At 48.2% G+C, this 14,261-nt stretch overlaps 1 protein-coding gene across 1 annotated transcript in view; it reads right to left on the minus strand.

Moving 5' to 3' along the window:
• LOC138661436 (connector enhancer of kinase suppressor of ras 2-like) overlaps window positions 1–14,261 on the minus strand; it is a 468,527-nt gene that overhangs the window by 117,316 nt on the left and 336,950 nt on the right. The window contains exon 6 of the mRNA XM_069746117.1: window positions 9,762–9,881. Coding sequence (XP_069602218.1) covers window positions 9,762–9,881 — 120 coding nt within the window. The remainder of the gene's footprint in view (window positions 1–9,761; window positions 9,882–14,261) is intronic.

The raw sequence follows: 14,261 nt of genomic DNA on the forward strand, positions 1-14,261 counted from the left end.
CACTACTTATATCACACAGCCTGCAGGGTCATCAGACAGAGTCGGAGACCCCCAAAGTGACCCCCAAATATCACCTCAATATCAGGGAATATTAGAGAATAGTCTTCGATATAAAGTGCTATTATAAGAGGGAACTGTAGTGCAGAATAGTGAGTGCAGCTCTGGAGTATAAGACAGGATGTAACTCAGGATCAGTAATGTAATGTATGTACACAGTGACTGCACCAGCAGAATAGTGAGTGCAGCTCTGGGGTATAATACAGGATGTAACTCAGGATCAGTAATGTAATGTATGTACACAGTGACTGCACCAGCAGAATAGTGAGTGCAGCTCTGGAGTATAATACAGGATGTAACTCAGGATCAGTAATGTAATGTATGTACACAGTGAGTGCACCAGCAGAATAGTGAGTGCAGCTCTGGAGTATAATACAGGATATAACTCAGGATCAGTAATGTAATGTATGTACACAGTGACTGCACCAGCAGAATAGTGAGTGCAGCTCTGGAGTATAATACAGGATGTAACTCAGGATCAGTAATGTAATGTATGTACACAGTGACTGCACCAACAGAATAGTGAGTGCAGCTCTGGAGTATAATACAGGATGTAACTCAGGATCAGTAATGTAATGTATGTACACAGTGACTGCACCAGCAGAATAGTGAGTGCAGCTCTGGAGTATAATACAGGATGTAACTCAGGATCAGTAATGTAATGTATGTACACAGTGACTGCACCAGCAGAATAGTGAGTGCAGCTCTGGAGTATAATACAGGATGTAACTCAGGATCAGTAATGTAATGTATGTACACAGTGACTGCACCAGCAGAATAGTGAGTGCAGCTCTGGAGTAGAATACAGGATGTAACTCAGGATCAGTAAGGTAATGTATGTACACAGTGACTGCACCAGCAGAATAGTGAGTGCAGCTCTGGGGTATAATACAGGATGTAACTCAGGATCAGTGATGTAATGTATGTACACAGTGACTGCACCAGCAGAATAGTGAGTGCAGCTCTGGAGTATAATACAGGATGTAACTCAGGATCAGTAATGTAATGTATGTACACAGTGACTGCACCAGCAGAATAGTGAGTGCAGCTCTGGGGTATAATACAGGATGTAACTCAGGATCAGTAAGGTAATGTATGTACACAGTGACTGCACCAGCAGAATAGTGAGTGCAGCTCTGGGGTATAATACAGGATGTAACTCAGGATCAGTAATGTAATGTATGTACACAGTGACTGCACCAGCAGAATAGTGAGTACAGCTCTGGAGTATAATACAGGATGTAACTCAGGATCAGTAATGTAATGTATGTACACAGTGACTGCACCAGCAGAATAGTGAGTGCAGCTCTAGGGTATAATACAGGATGTAACTCAGGATCAGTAATGTAATGTATGTACACAGTGACTGCACCAGCAGAATAGTGAGTGCAGCTCTGGAGTATAATACAGGATGTAACTCAGGATCAGTAATGTAATGTATGTAGACAGTGACTGCACCAGCAGAATAGTGAGTGCAGCTCTGGAGTATAATACAGGATGTAACTCAGGATCAGTAATGTAATGTATGCACACAGTGACTGCACCAGCAGAATAGTGAGTGCAGCTCTGGGGTATAATACAGGATGTAACTCAGGATCAGTAATGTAATGTATGTACACAGTGACTGCACCAGCAGAATAGTGAGTGCAGCTCTGGGGTATAATACAGGATGTAACTCAGGATCAGTAATGTAATGTATGTACACAGTGACTGCACCAGCAGAATAGTGAGTGCAGCTCTGGGGCATAATACAGGATGTAACTCAGGATCAGTAATGTAATGTATGTACACAGTGACTAAACCAGCAGAATAGTGAGTGCAGCTCTGGAGGATAATACAGGATGTAACTCAGCATCAGTAATGTAATGTATATACACAGTGACTGCACCAGCAGAAAAGTGAGCGCAGCTCTGGAGGATAATACAGGATGTAACTCAGGATCAGTAATGTAATGTACACAGTGACTGCACCAGCATAATAGTGAGTGCAGCTCTGGGGTATAATACAGGATGTAACTCCGGATCAGTAATGTGATGTATGTACACAGTGACTGCAGCAGCAGAATAGTGAGTGCAGCTCTGGAGTATAATACAGGATGTAGCTCAGGATCAGTAATGTAATGTATGTTCACAGTGACTGCACCAGCAGAATAGTGAGTGCAGCTCTGGAGGATAATACAGGATGTAACTCAGGATCAGTAATGTAATGTATGTACACAGTGACTTCAGCAGCAGAATAGTGAGTGCAGCTCTGGAGTATAATAGAGGATGTAACTCAGGATCAGTAATGTAATGTATGTACACAGTGAGTGCTCCAGCAGAATCGTGAGTGTAGCTCTGGGGTATAATACAGGATGTAACTCAGGATCAGTAATGTAATGTATGTACACAGTGAGTGCACCAGCAGAATAGTGAGTGCAGCTCTGGAGGATAATACAGGATGTAACTCAGGATCAGTAATGTAATGTATGTACACAGTGACTGCAGCAGCAGAATAGTGAGTGCAGCTCTGGAGTATAATAGAGGATGTAACTCAGGATCAGTAATGTAATGTATGTACACAGTGAGTGCTCCAGCAGAATCGTGAGTGCAGCTCTGGGGTATAATACAGGATGTAACTCAGGATCAGTAATGTAATGTATGTACACAGTGAGTGCACCACCAGAATAGTGAGTGCAGCGCTGGGGTATAATACAGGATGTAACTCAGGATCAGTAATGTAATGTATGTACACAGTGACTGCACCAGCAGAATAGTGAGTGCAGCTCTGGAGTATAATACAGGATGTAACACAGGATCAGTAATGTAATGTATGTACACAGTAATGATAAAAATATCTATGTCACTTATCAAGGTGATATCCATAAAATTAATTTTCTTGATGTGACTGTGTGGAGAGATGGTGATGGCATGTTGTTACATGCTTCCTCCGCCCATCCTAAATATATGGTGGATTTGATCCCCATTGGACAGTTTCTTCATGTTCCAATGATGAGGACTTTTAAATGCAGGCAGAAGATCTATGTGATAGATTCCGTGAAAGGGGCTGTGGTAGACGTACCATTAAACGGGCCTATCATAGAGCACGATACTCTACACGTCAATCTTTACTGTTTGCCCGTGATGGTCATAAAACTACTACAAACAAAGTGCGATTTATCACGAACTATCATGTCCAATTCTCATGTATGAAGGGATGTCTCCAGAGAGCATGGCCCATTTTGCAAACTGATTCTGTTCTCAAACCAATTCTTCCCAAAACACCAAGCATAGTTATTCGACGCTCGAAAATCTTAGGGATTGTCTTGTCCGGAGCCAATATCAATGTGATTCTAAGTCTGGTTTTATTGATGGTGTTGGCCCTGGGTGCGGATGTATGCCTTGTGGCTAGTGTGTTGCCTGCCCAAATATAGATCGGATTGGTACATTTACTAATTCTTCAGGACATATGAGATTAGGAGACACATTACATGTACTTCTAAAAATGTAATTTATTTTGCTTTATGCTCTTGCAATCTAATATATATCTAATATACACTGCTCAAAAGAATAAAGGGAACACTTATATAACAGAATCTAACTCCAAGTAAATCAAACTTCTGTGAAATCAAACAGAAGTCAACACTGATTGACAATCAATTTCACATGCTGCTGTGCAAATTGAATAGACAACAGATGGACATTATTGGCAATTATCAAGACACCCTCAATAAAGGAGTGGTTCTGCAGGTGCGGACCACAGACCACATCTCAGTACCAATGCTTTCTGGCTGATGTTTTGGTCACTTTTGAATGTTGGTTGTACTTTCACACTCGTGGTAGCATGAGACGGACTCTACAACCCACACAAGTGGCTCAGGTAGTGCAGCTCATCCAGGATGGCACATCAATGCGAGCTGTGGCAAGAATGTTTTCTGTGTCTGTCAGCGTAGTGTCCAGAGGCTGGAGGCGCTACCAGGAGACATGGGAGGGGGCAGTAGGAGGGCAACAACACAGCAGCAGGTCCGCTACCTCAGCCTTTGTGCAAGGAGGAACAGGAGGAGCGCTGCCAGAGCCCTGCAAATACAGGCACGTGGAGGCCACACATACTACTGAGCATCATTTCCTTGTCTTGAGGCATTTCCACTGAAGTTGGATCAGCCTGTAACTTCATTTTCCACTTTGATTTTGAGCATCATTCTAACTCCAGACCTCCGTGAGATATTAGTTGTGATTTATGTTAATCATTTTTAGGTTTTATTGTTCTCAACACATTCCACTATGTAATGAATAAAGATTTACAGCTGGAATATTTAATTCAGTGATATCTAGGATGTGGGATTTTAGTGTTCCCTTTATTTTTTCGAGCAGTGTATATAGGGTTGACTACACGACAACTTAAAGTGCGTGTCTGTGAACACGTCCTTGGGATTGAGGCGGCTGCAGGCCATGATGACATATCCACAATCAGGACCTTGCCTCGCCATTTTAAACTGCCTCACAATTGTGATAGCTCCGCACTCAGAGTTAGGGGGATTGATGCGGTTGATCCGGGTATTCGCAGAGGCAAAATTAGTTCCAGACTGGCACAGCGGGAAACTAGGTGGATATGGACATTAGATACGCTGTATCCTAAAGGGCTTAATGAGAATATCAGTTTTGTTCCATTCTTACAACCCCCGATGGTTTAAATATGCACATGTTTTTTGTTTTTTAGTGAAAGGATGTAAGTTTTGAATCATCTACAATATCCAGTGTATCACCATATTAATATTTATCTCTATTTACATTTATTGCAATTTTGTGGTGTACCTATCCTTCAAAGCTATTGCTATATTTGTGATTGATAATTTACCACCTAACTGTTCTATATTAGTCCTATATACATTTGCATATATGTTTTGATATCAATATAATGGTGGTTCATTTGTATATGCATAGGATTTAGAATTATTGTGTCCTCCTAATAAGTAAGTCCGCTGACAAACCATTGCACGCATGCGCGCCTAGGTCCTGGTGCATGCGCGCCTAGGTCCTGGTGCATGCGCGCCTAGGTCCTGGTGCATGCGCGCCTAGGTCCCGCCCCACCCATCAGCCTTCAATGTCTTTTGTTGCTGCGGTGACGGTTATGGGATTGTGACGTCACGCGGCACATGACGCCTCCGCCGCCGGGCGTCCTGTCACCATGGCAGCGCACGCGTCACATGAAGTGGTTGCAGCGTTCCAGGTGTTTTCATCCGGCAGGAATTAGTACCACCACCTAATACTGTGAGCCGGATAACGATTGGTGTGCTGGCGTCTCTGGCACCTGCTAATTAATGGATCGGTTGACGAGGCTTTTTATACTTCTGCTTTCCCTCTATCTTACACCCCTTGAAAAAGGCTTCACAGCCAAAACGCGCGTCAGGGTAGGACGCTCCTGGCCTTTAAACGGGTAATGGCATCAGCTGCATACATGTATTGCAGGCGTTGTAATATTGATTTATTGGGCCATATGGGGAGTGTGCAATATAGATGATAATGCTATATAATATTAGACTTGGTCTCCTGGTCTGTCTAACATAGTATATTATGTCCTTATGAGCATCCTACTTTTTGCAGGTGTAATCCCCTCCCCCCTCTTGTACCTGTTTATTTAATAAAATGATTTTTGTATATTTAAACAATTTTTTGGAATCGGGTTTTTGTTTGTATATTTCTGCCATGTTTTGTAGGTAATTTTTTTCTTTAATCACTTGTTAGATTTGCAGTGATCGGTGAATTGTAAGTTACGATTGTAGATGAGAAATAAGCACCGAGCAGCTTCCAGAACCTGCATAATGTGAGTGAATCTCGGGGGTGACCTGTGACCTTTAAATATCACATAATAACATTATAGTGACTGCCGCTAATAAACAATTATTATGTCTGAACCTGTAATTACATTTTGGCTTCAGGAAATAAAAGGAATCAGATCGATGTCCCATCAGTTCGGAGTGTAATTATAATGATGTGCATTCAGCTCTGGGAGTTAATGTCTCTCGTAATAGTCACAGGATGTGGAGGAGATTTCCAGATCCCTGCTTGCTGTCACTGAATGCTAATCTCAGATTCTGGGGTTTGTCACATTCTTACAATCCCCAATAACTGTCAGCAGTGAGAAGCAAGAGGAGGCAGCGGATTTTTAGCCTCTGAATTTTCTCATTCACTGGAAACAAGTGGAGCCATGGAAAATGTTTATGGTGAAATGATGGAAAGTCAGAATGTGACGTCTGAGCCTCACCAGACTCGCCCCATGTCTGCTCATCCGCTCTGAGGACGGGACTCCGCGAGATCTCCGTTTATCTGCAGCCCATGGATTGTCCGCCTTATCCTCTAAGGTTCCTGAACGTGCCATGTCCCGGCATATCATGTGTTATTTGTGATTTGCAGGATGGGTCGTGGCCCCCTGGGGCACCATTGTGTGTGTGATGCAGAGACTGGATGTAAGGATGAGGGGCATCTACAAAACCAATATGGACGACTGTCAGGAGCCAGGGAGATGTGGGTTCTGGCTGCTAACCCAAGCACAGTGACGCCGATCCAATGGGCCACTGTGAGGTGGGGCAGAAGTGAGCTGGTATAATGGGAAAGTATGGGTCCACGTTCGGAGAGTGTGGACTTCCCGCGTGAGGTGCTGGACCGAAGTATTGAAGACACAAGGAGGGAGACAGGTGACTGATGTGGAGGTCCTGGGCCGGCGGCCAGGAGATGGGATGGGGAGGAGGTCCTGGACCGGCGGCCAGGAGATGGGATGGGGCCTGTGAGGGGCCGACCTCAGATCAGAGAGAAGTGGGTCCTGGTGAACAATCGTGGAGCTAAGAAAATGACCACTTTGTGCCGTGTGATCTGCAAGTGTTTCATGTGAACCAGTGACGGTGCATCGCCAGGGTGAACATATCATTGGTGCAATCAGTGGAGCCGCATCGGGGCCCGAGAGGTAAGGGGCCCATTATATATCAGACACTGTACTTGTCCCAGACTCATCAGGAAGCTCTTACCTCACCTGACATATGTACCTATATAACTGCGCCAAAACGTTACTTATATGCACCCCTTGTTTTCACCCGCGAAAAGGATTGTCAAATTGGGGCATTTCTAGTTTTCCATCTCTCGAGGGTGTTAGGGCGAGTCCCACCTGATTATCACCCTCTACTACAACACCAATCCACCATCAGACATGGTACCCAGAGATGCACATTCCTGACGCCAATATTCACCCCATGAAAAAGGATGAGAGAAAGACCATCATGTGCCGACCACCATGTGCCGACCACCATGTGCCGACCATCATGTGCCGACCATCATGTGCCGACCTGTTATGAAAGGCAATTCAGTATCACAATGGACATGGAGGTCAGAGCACATACAGTGATCTGACAATAACCCAAAATCATAGAACGAGCTCTGAGACGTGGGAACTCTGCAGACCGCAATCCCTAATCCTCTCCAAACAACACTAGAGGCAGCCGTGGATTGCGCCTAACTCTGCCTATGCTGATATAGAAAATGCAAAGCACAGCCGAGGGGGGAGGTGCACAGTCGATAGGTGCCCAAACCTTGATATATAGAAAACAAGTGACTAGCACACTCCTAGGGATTGTGATGCAAAATGGAGGGGTTTATTTACATACAAAGTCACAAACGTTTGGGTCAACTCTAGACCTTCATCAGTGTGCTAAGTACACCTGTATGTAAGGTAGAGCCCCAAATGGAATGTAAATAAATGGCATAAAAAAATATAACTGGTAAACTCGAACCAGGACAAACAAATTGGAGATGTCTAATGGAAAGGGTTAAGCCAAGGGGAGGGGAGAAAACCCTTATAGCTAAAGAGCTATGACGCAAATCAGCGCACAGGAGAGAGGAGTGTGCTAGTCACTTGTTTTCTATAACTCTGCCTATGCAACTCGGCACAGCCTGAGAAACTAACTAGCCTGAAGATAGAAAATAAGCCTACCTTGCCTCAGAGAAATACCCCAAAGGAAAAGGCAGCCCCCCACGTATAATGACTGTGAGTAAAGATGAAAAGACAAACGTAGGGATGAAATAGATTCAGCAAAGTGAGGCCTGACTTTCTTAACAGAGCGAGGATAGGAAAGATAACTTTGCGGTCTACACAAAACCCTAAAGAAAACCACGCAAGGGGGCAAAAAGACCCTCCGTACCGAACTAACGGCACGGAGGTACACCCTTTGCGTCCCAGAGCTTCCAGCAAAACAATTAGACAAGCTGGACAGAAAAAATAGCAAACAAATAGCAAAGAAGAACTTAGCTATGCAGAGCAGCAGGCCACAGGAATGATCCAGGGAAAAACAAGTCCAACACTGGAACATAGACAGGAAGCCAGGATCAAAGAATTAGGTGGAGTTAAGTAGAGAAGCACCTAACGACCTCACAAGATCACCTGAGGGAGGAAACTCAGAAGCCGCAGTACCACTCTCCTCCACAAACGGAAGCTCCCAGAGAGAATCAGCCGAAGTACCACTTGTGACCACAGGAGGGAGCTCTGCCACAGAATTCACAACACCGACCATCATGTGCCAACCACCATGTGCCGACCATCACAATAACATTATTAGAGAGTCTCATCAGCACAACCGAACCTCTGGGGGCAGAACCAGGCCTCTGAGAGCTGAACTATGGAGCAACCCATTGTACCTCTCCCGAAGGCCCTAGGATCACACCAGAACTTATAGTAACTAAACTTTAAGATAATAATTTTGTCCAACATGGAACTTTATGAAACTTTCCAAATCACTTCATTTAGGGATTTGTCTTAATTGCTGTAAAAAAAAAAAAATCGCACGTAAGTGGCTACCGGACCCCGGCTGTTCCCGGTCTATTTTCCTGCTGGCAGCTGCATTGATACCAGAAGGTATTCATTTGGAGTACAGATGATGGCAGTGATGGTCGGCTCCAGTCTCCGAGTTTCTCCAATCTCCTGCCACAGCTTCTCCCCACAGTTAGTGACACAGGAGATGATCGGACCCATCACTGCCATCATCTGAGCTCCAAAGGAGTATATTGTGATGTCAATGCAACTGAAGGCAGCAAATAGACAACATGATACCTGATTATATATGAAATAAAAGTTTAGTTTATTTTTGAAGGGGTATCGCTATCCAATATGTGGCATCAGAGTTCAAGTCCTCGTCCTCACACAGAGAATGTGAGCCCCCTGCATATCTGACACCAAGACGGCCACAAAGAAGCGCAGACGTCTCCATTGTAGTGTATGAGACCTGTGTCAACAGCCGAGCGTTTCACCTCCCTCGTAAACTACAATGGAGAGAGCCACGCTCATCTTTTCCTCTCTGTAGTTCTGATCAAAGATGACTCCCAAATATGGGGGGCCAACGATGACTGGGGGGTCACACCCAAGGGCATAGGTGGCCCCCGAGCGTGACTGACACCTGCTGGGAACATGGGGTGGGACGTGTGGAGGAACAGCGCTGATGTGATCGAGCACTATTGTGTACTCATTATTAATAATGAATATATTATTCCGTTTGTTCACTCTGCAACGATCGAGAATTAAGCCCCAAAATAGAGACAAGACACTGAGAATATTGCGCCCCCTACAGTGACGTCTGGACTTTACTTGTCTTTTTCTGTGATTGTCGCCATTGTGTAAGGAAAACGACTGCAGAATCCTAGAAACTTCCGCAGAAGATCTGCACCGTACGCCATCATTGTATTACTCACCAGTCCTTCACTTGGCATGATATTGGTGAGATGGACGACCTCCAGGTGAGCCGACTGCGACACCAACGAGTCCGACGACAAAGAGATGATGTGATCACAGATTCCCGACAACGTTTTACACTAGAAAATATGAAAGAAAGCAGCAATGAGAGCAAATATCCGCAAGTCATCACACAAGACAAAGTAACACCCCGATACATTGTAACCTCAGCAAACTCTAGAGACAGGAATGGAAAGAAAGACTCCGCAGCGTTCATCACTGCGCAGAAATATACAAGAATCTCACAGCTTTACAAATAACACGTAGGGGTACACTGCCCAACACTGACATTGTAACACCAAGAAGGAAAAGACACGTCAAGATGGAAATCACCGGAGGGAGACGTCACTCATCTGCGAAGGATGAGGAAATGGAAGCACAATTCTCACAATATCTCTATGTAGTATGAAGCATCTGAGCAGTATGAGGTGGCAGTGGTGGTAGCAGTATGAGGTGACGGTGGTGGTAGCAGTATGAGGTGGCAGTGGTGGTAGCAGTATGAGGTGGCGGTGGTGGTAGTATGAGGTGGCGGTGGTGGTAGCAGTATGAGGTGGCGGTGGTGGTAGTATGAGGTGGCGGTGGTGGTAGCAGTACGAGGTGGCGGCAGTGGTAGCAGTATGAGGTGGCAGTGGTGGTAGCAGTATGAGGTGACTGTGGTGGTAGCAGTATGAGGTGGCGGTGGTGGTAGCAGTATGAGGTGGCGGTGGTGGTAGTATGAGGTGGCGGTGGTGGTAGCAGTATGAGGTGGCGGCAGTGGTAGCAGTATGAGGTGGCGGTGGTGGTAGTATGAGGTGGCGGTGGTGGTAGCAGTACGAGGTGGCGGCAGTGGTAGCAGTATGAGGTGGTGGCAGTGGTAGCAGTATGAGGTGGCGGTGGTGGTAGTATGAGGTGGCGGTGGTGGTAGCAGTAAGAGGTGACGGTGGTGGTAGCAGTACGAGGTGACGGTGGTGGTAGCAGTACGAGGTGGCGGTGGTGGTAGCAGTATGAGGTGACGATGGTGGTAGCAGTACGAGGTGGCGGTGGTTGTAGCAGTACGAGGTGACGGTGGTGGTAGCAGTATGAGGTGGCAGTGGTGTTAGCAGTACGAGGTGACGTTGGTGGTAGCAGTACAAGATGGCGGTGGTGGTAGCAGTATGAGGTGGCGGTGGTGGTAGCAGTACGAGGTGACGGTGGTGGTAGCAGCTGTACGAGGTGACGGTGGTGGTAGCAGTACGAGGTGACGGTGGTGGTAGCAGTACAAGATGGCGGTGGTGGTAGCAGTATAAGGTGGCGGTGGTGGTAGCAGTACGAGGTGACGGTGGTGGTAGCAGCTGTACAAGGTGACGGTGGTGGTAGCAGTATGAGGTGGTGGCGGTGGTAGCAGCACAAGGTGGCGGTGGTGGTAGCAGTATGAGGTGACAGCGGTGGTAGCAGTATGAGGTGGCGGTGGTGGTAGCAGTATGAGGTGGCGGTGGTGGTAGCAGCATGAGTTGGCGGCGGTGGTAGCAGTACGAGGTGACGGTGGTGTCTGCATTATAAAGAGGCAGTGGTAACAGCTGTATGAGGTGACGGTGGTGGTAGCAGTATGAGGTGGCGGTGGTGGTATGAGGTGGCGGTGGTGGTAGCAGTACGAGGTGACGGTGGTGGTAGCAGTACGAGGTGGTGGTGGTGGTAGCAGTACGAGGTGACGGTGGTGGTAGCAGTACAAGATGGCGGTGGTGGTAGCAGTATAAGGTGGCGGTGGTGGTAGCAGTACGAGGTGACGGTGGTGGTAGCAGCTGTACGAGGTGACGGTGGTGGTAGCAGTATGAGGTGACAGCGGTGGTAGCAGTATGAGGTGGCGGCGGTGGTAGCAGCACAAGGTGGCGGTGGTGGTAGCAGCACAAGGTGGCGGTGGTGGTAGCAGTATGAGGACAGCGGTGGTAGCAGTATGAGGTGGCGGCGGTGGTAGCAGTACGAGGTGGCGGTGGTGGTAGCAGTATGAGGTGGCGGCGGTAGTAGCAGTATGAGTTGGTGGCGGTGGTAGCAGTACGAGGTGACGGTGGTGGTAGCAGTATGAGGTGACAGCGGTGGTAGCAGTAGGAGGTGGCGGTGGTGTCTGCATTATAAAGAGGAGGTGGTAGCAGCTGTACGAGGTGACGGTGGTGGTAGCAGTATGAGGTGGCGGTGGTGGTAGTATGAGGTGGCGGTGGTGGTAGCAGTACGAGGTGACGGTGGTGGTAGCAGTACAAGGTGGCGGTGGTGGTAGCAGTATAAGTTGGCGGTGGTGGTAGCAGTACGAGGTGACGGTGGTGGTAGCATTACAAGGTGGCGGTGGTGGTAGCAGTATGAGGTGACGGTAGTGGTAGCAGTACAAGGTGGCGGTGGTGTCTGCATTATAAAGAGGCAGTGGTAGCAGCTGTACGAGGTGACGTTGGTGGTAGCAGTATGACGTGACGGTGGTGGTAGCAGTATGAGGTGACGGTGGTGGTAGCAGTACAAGGTGGCGGTGGTGTCTGCATTATAAAGAGGCAGTGGTAGCAGCTGTACGAGGTGACGGTGGTGGTAGCAGTATGAGGTGACGGTGGTGGTAGCAGTACAAGGTGGTGGTGGTGTCTGCATTATGAAGAGGCAGTGGTAGCAGCTGTACGAGGTGACGATGGTGGTAGCAGTACGAGATGGCGGTGGTGGTAGTATGAGGTGGCGGTGGTGGTAGTAGCTGTAGGAGGTGACGGTGGTGGTAGTATGAGGTGGCGGTGGTGGTAGTAGCTGTAGGAGGTGGCGGTGGTGGTAGTATGAGGTGGCGGTGGTGGTAGTAGCTGTAGGAGGTGATGGTGGTGGTAGTATGAGGTGGCGGTGGTGGTAGTAGCTGTAGGAGGTGATGGTGGTGGTAGCAGTACAAGGTGGCGGTGGTGTCTGCATTATGAGGAGGCAGTGGTAGCAGCTGTACGAGGTGATGGTGATGGTAGTATGAGGTGGCGGTGGTGGCTGCAATACGAGATGGTGGTGGTAGCAGTAGAACGTGGTGGTGGTAGCAGTATGAGAAGGCAGTGCTAGCAGCTGTATGAGGTGATGGTGGTGGCCACAATACGAGGTGGCGGTGGTGGTAGCAGTACGAGGTGGCGATGGTAGCAGCAGTACAAGATGGCGGTGGTGGTAGCAGAACGTGGTGATGGTGGTAGCAGTATGAGAAGGCAGTGGTAGCAGCTGTATGAGGTGACGGTGGAGGCCATAATACGCGGTGCGGTTGTGGCCGCAATACGAGGTGACGTGGTGGCCACAGTATGAGGTGGCGGTGGTGGTACAGAACGTGGTGATGGTGGTAGCAGTATGGGAAGGCAGTGCTAGCAGCTGTATGAGGTGACGGTGGAGGCCACAATATGAGGTGCAGTTGTGGCCGCAGTACGAGGTGACGGTTGTGGCCGCAGTATGAGGTGACGGTGGTGGCGATACTATGAGGTGTGGGACTATGAGGTGACGTGGTGGCGACACTATGATGTGCGGGACTATGAGGGGACGTGGTGGCGACACTATGATGTACGGGACTATGAGGTGACGTGGTGGCGACACTATGAGGTACGGGACTATGAGGTGATGTGGTGGCGACACTATGGGGTGCGGGACTATGAGGTGGCGACACTATGAGGTACGGGACTATGAGGTGACGTGGTGGCGACACTATGATGTGCGGGACTATGAGGTGACGTGGTGGCGACACTATGAGGTGCGGGACTATGAGGTGCGGGACTATGAGGTGACGGTGGTGTCGACACTATGAGGTACGGGACTATGAGGTGACGGTGGTGTCGACACTATGAGGTACGGGACTATGAGGTGACGTGGTGGCGACACTATGAGGTGCGGGACTATGAGGTGACGGTGGTGGCGACACTATGAGGTGCGGGACTATGAGGTGATGTGGCGACACTATGAGGTGCGGGACTATGAGGTGGCGGCACTGTGAGGTGCGGGACTATGAGGTGATGGTGGTGGTGACACTATGAGGTACGGGACTATGAGGTGACGTGGTGGCGACACTATGAGGTGCGGGACTATGAGGTGGCGACACTATGAGGTACGGGACTATGAGGTGACGTGGTGGCGACACTATGAGGTGCGGGACTATGAGGTGGCGACACTATGAGGTACGGGACTATGAGGTGACGGTGGTGTCGACACTATGATATGAGGTACGGGACTATGAGGTGACGTGGTGGCGACACTATGAGGTGCGGGACTATGAGGTGACGTGGTGGCGACACTATGAGGTGCGGGACTATGAGGTGGCGGCACTGTGAGGTGCGGGACTATGAGGTGACGGTGGTGGCGACACTATGAGGTGCGGGACTATGAGGTGACGTGGTGGCGACACTATGAGGTGCGGGACTATGAGGTGGCGGCACTGTGAGGTGCGGGACTATGAGGTGACGGTGGTGGCGACACTATGAGGTGCGGGACTATGAGGTGACGTGGTGGCGACACTATGAGGTACGGGACTATGA

The sequence above is a fragment of the Ranitomeya imitator genome, chromosome 2 (assembly GCF_032444005.1).
Source record: "Ranitomeya imitator isolate aRanImi1 chromosome 2, aRanImi1.pri, whole genome shotgun sequence".
In the NCBI taxonomy this organism is placed as follows: Eukaryota; Metazoa; Chordata; class Amphibia; order Anura; family Dendrobatidae; genus Ranitomeya; species Ranitomeya imitator.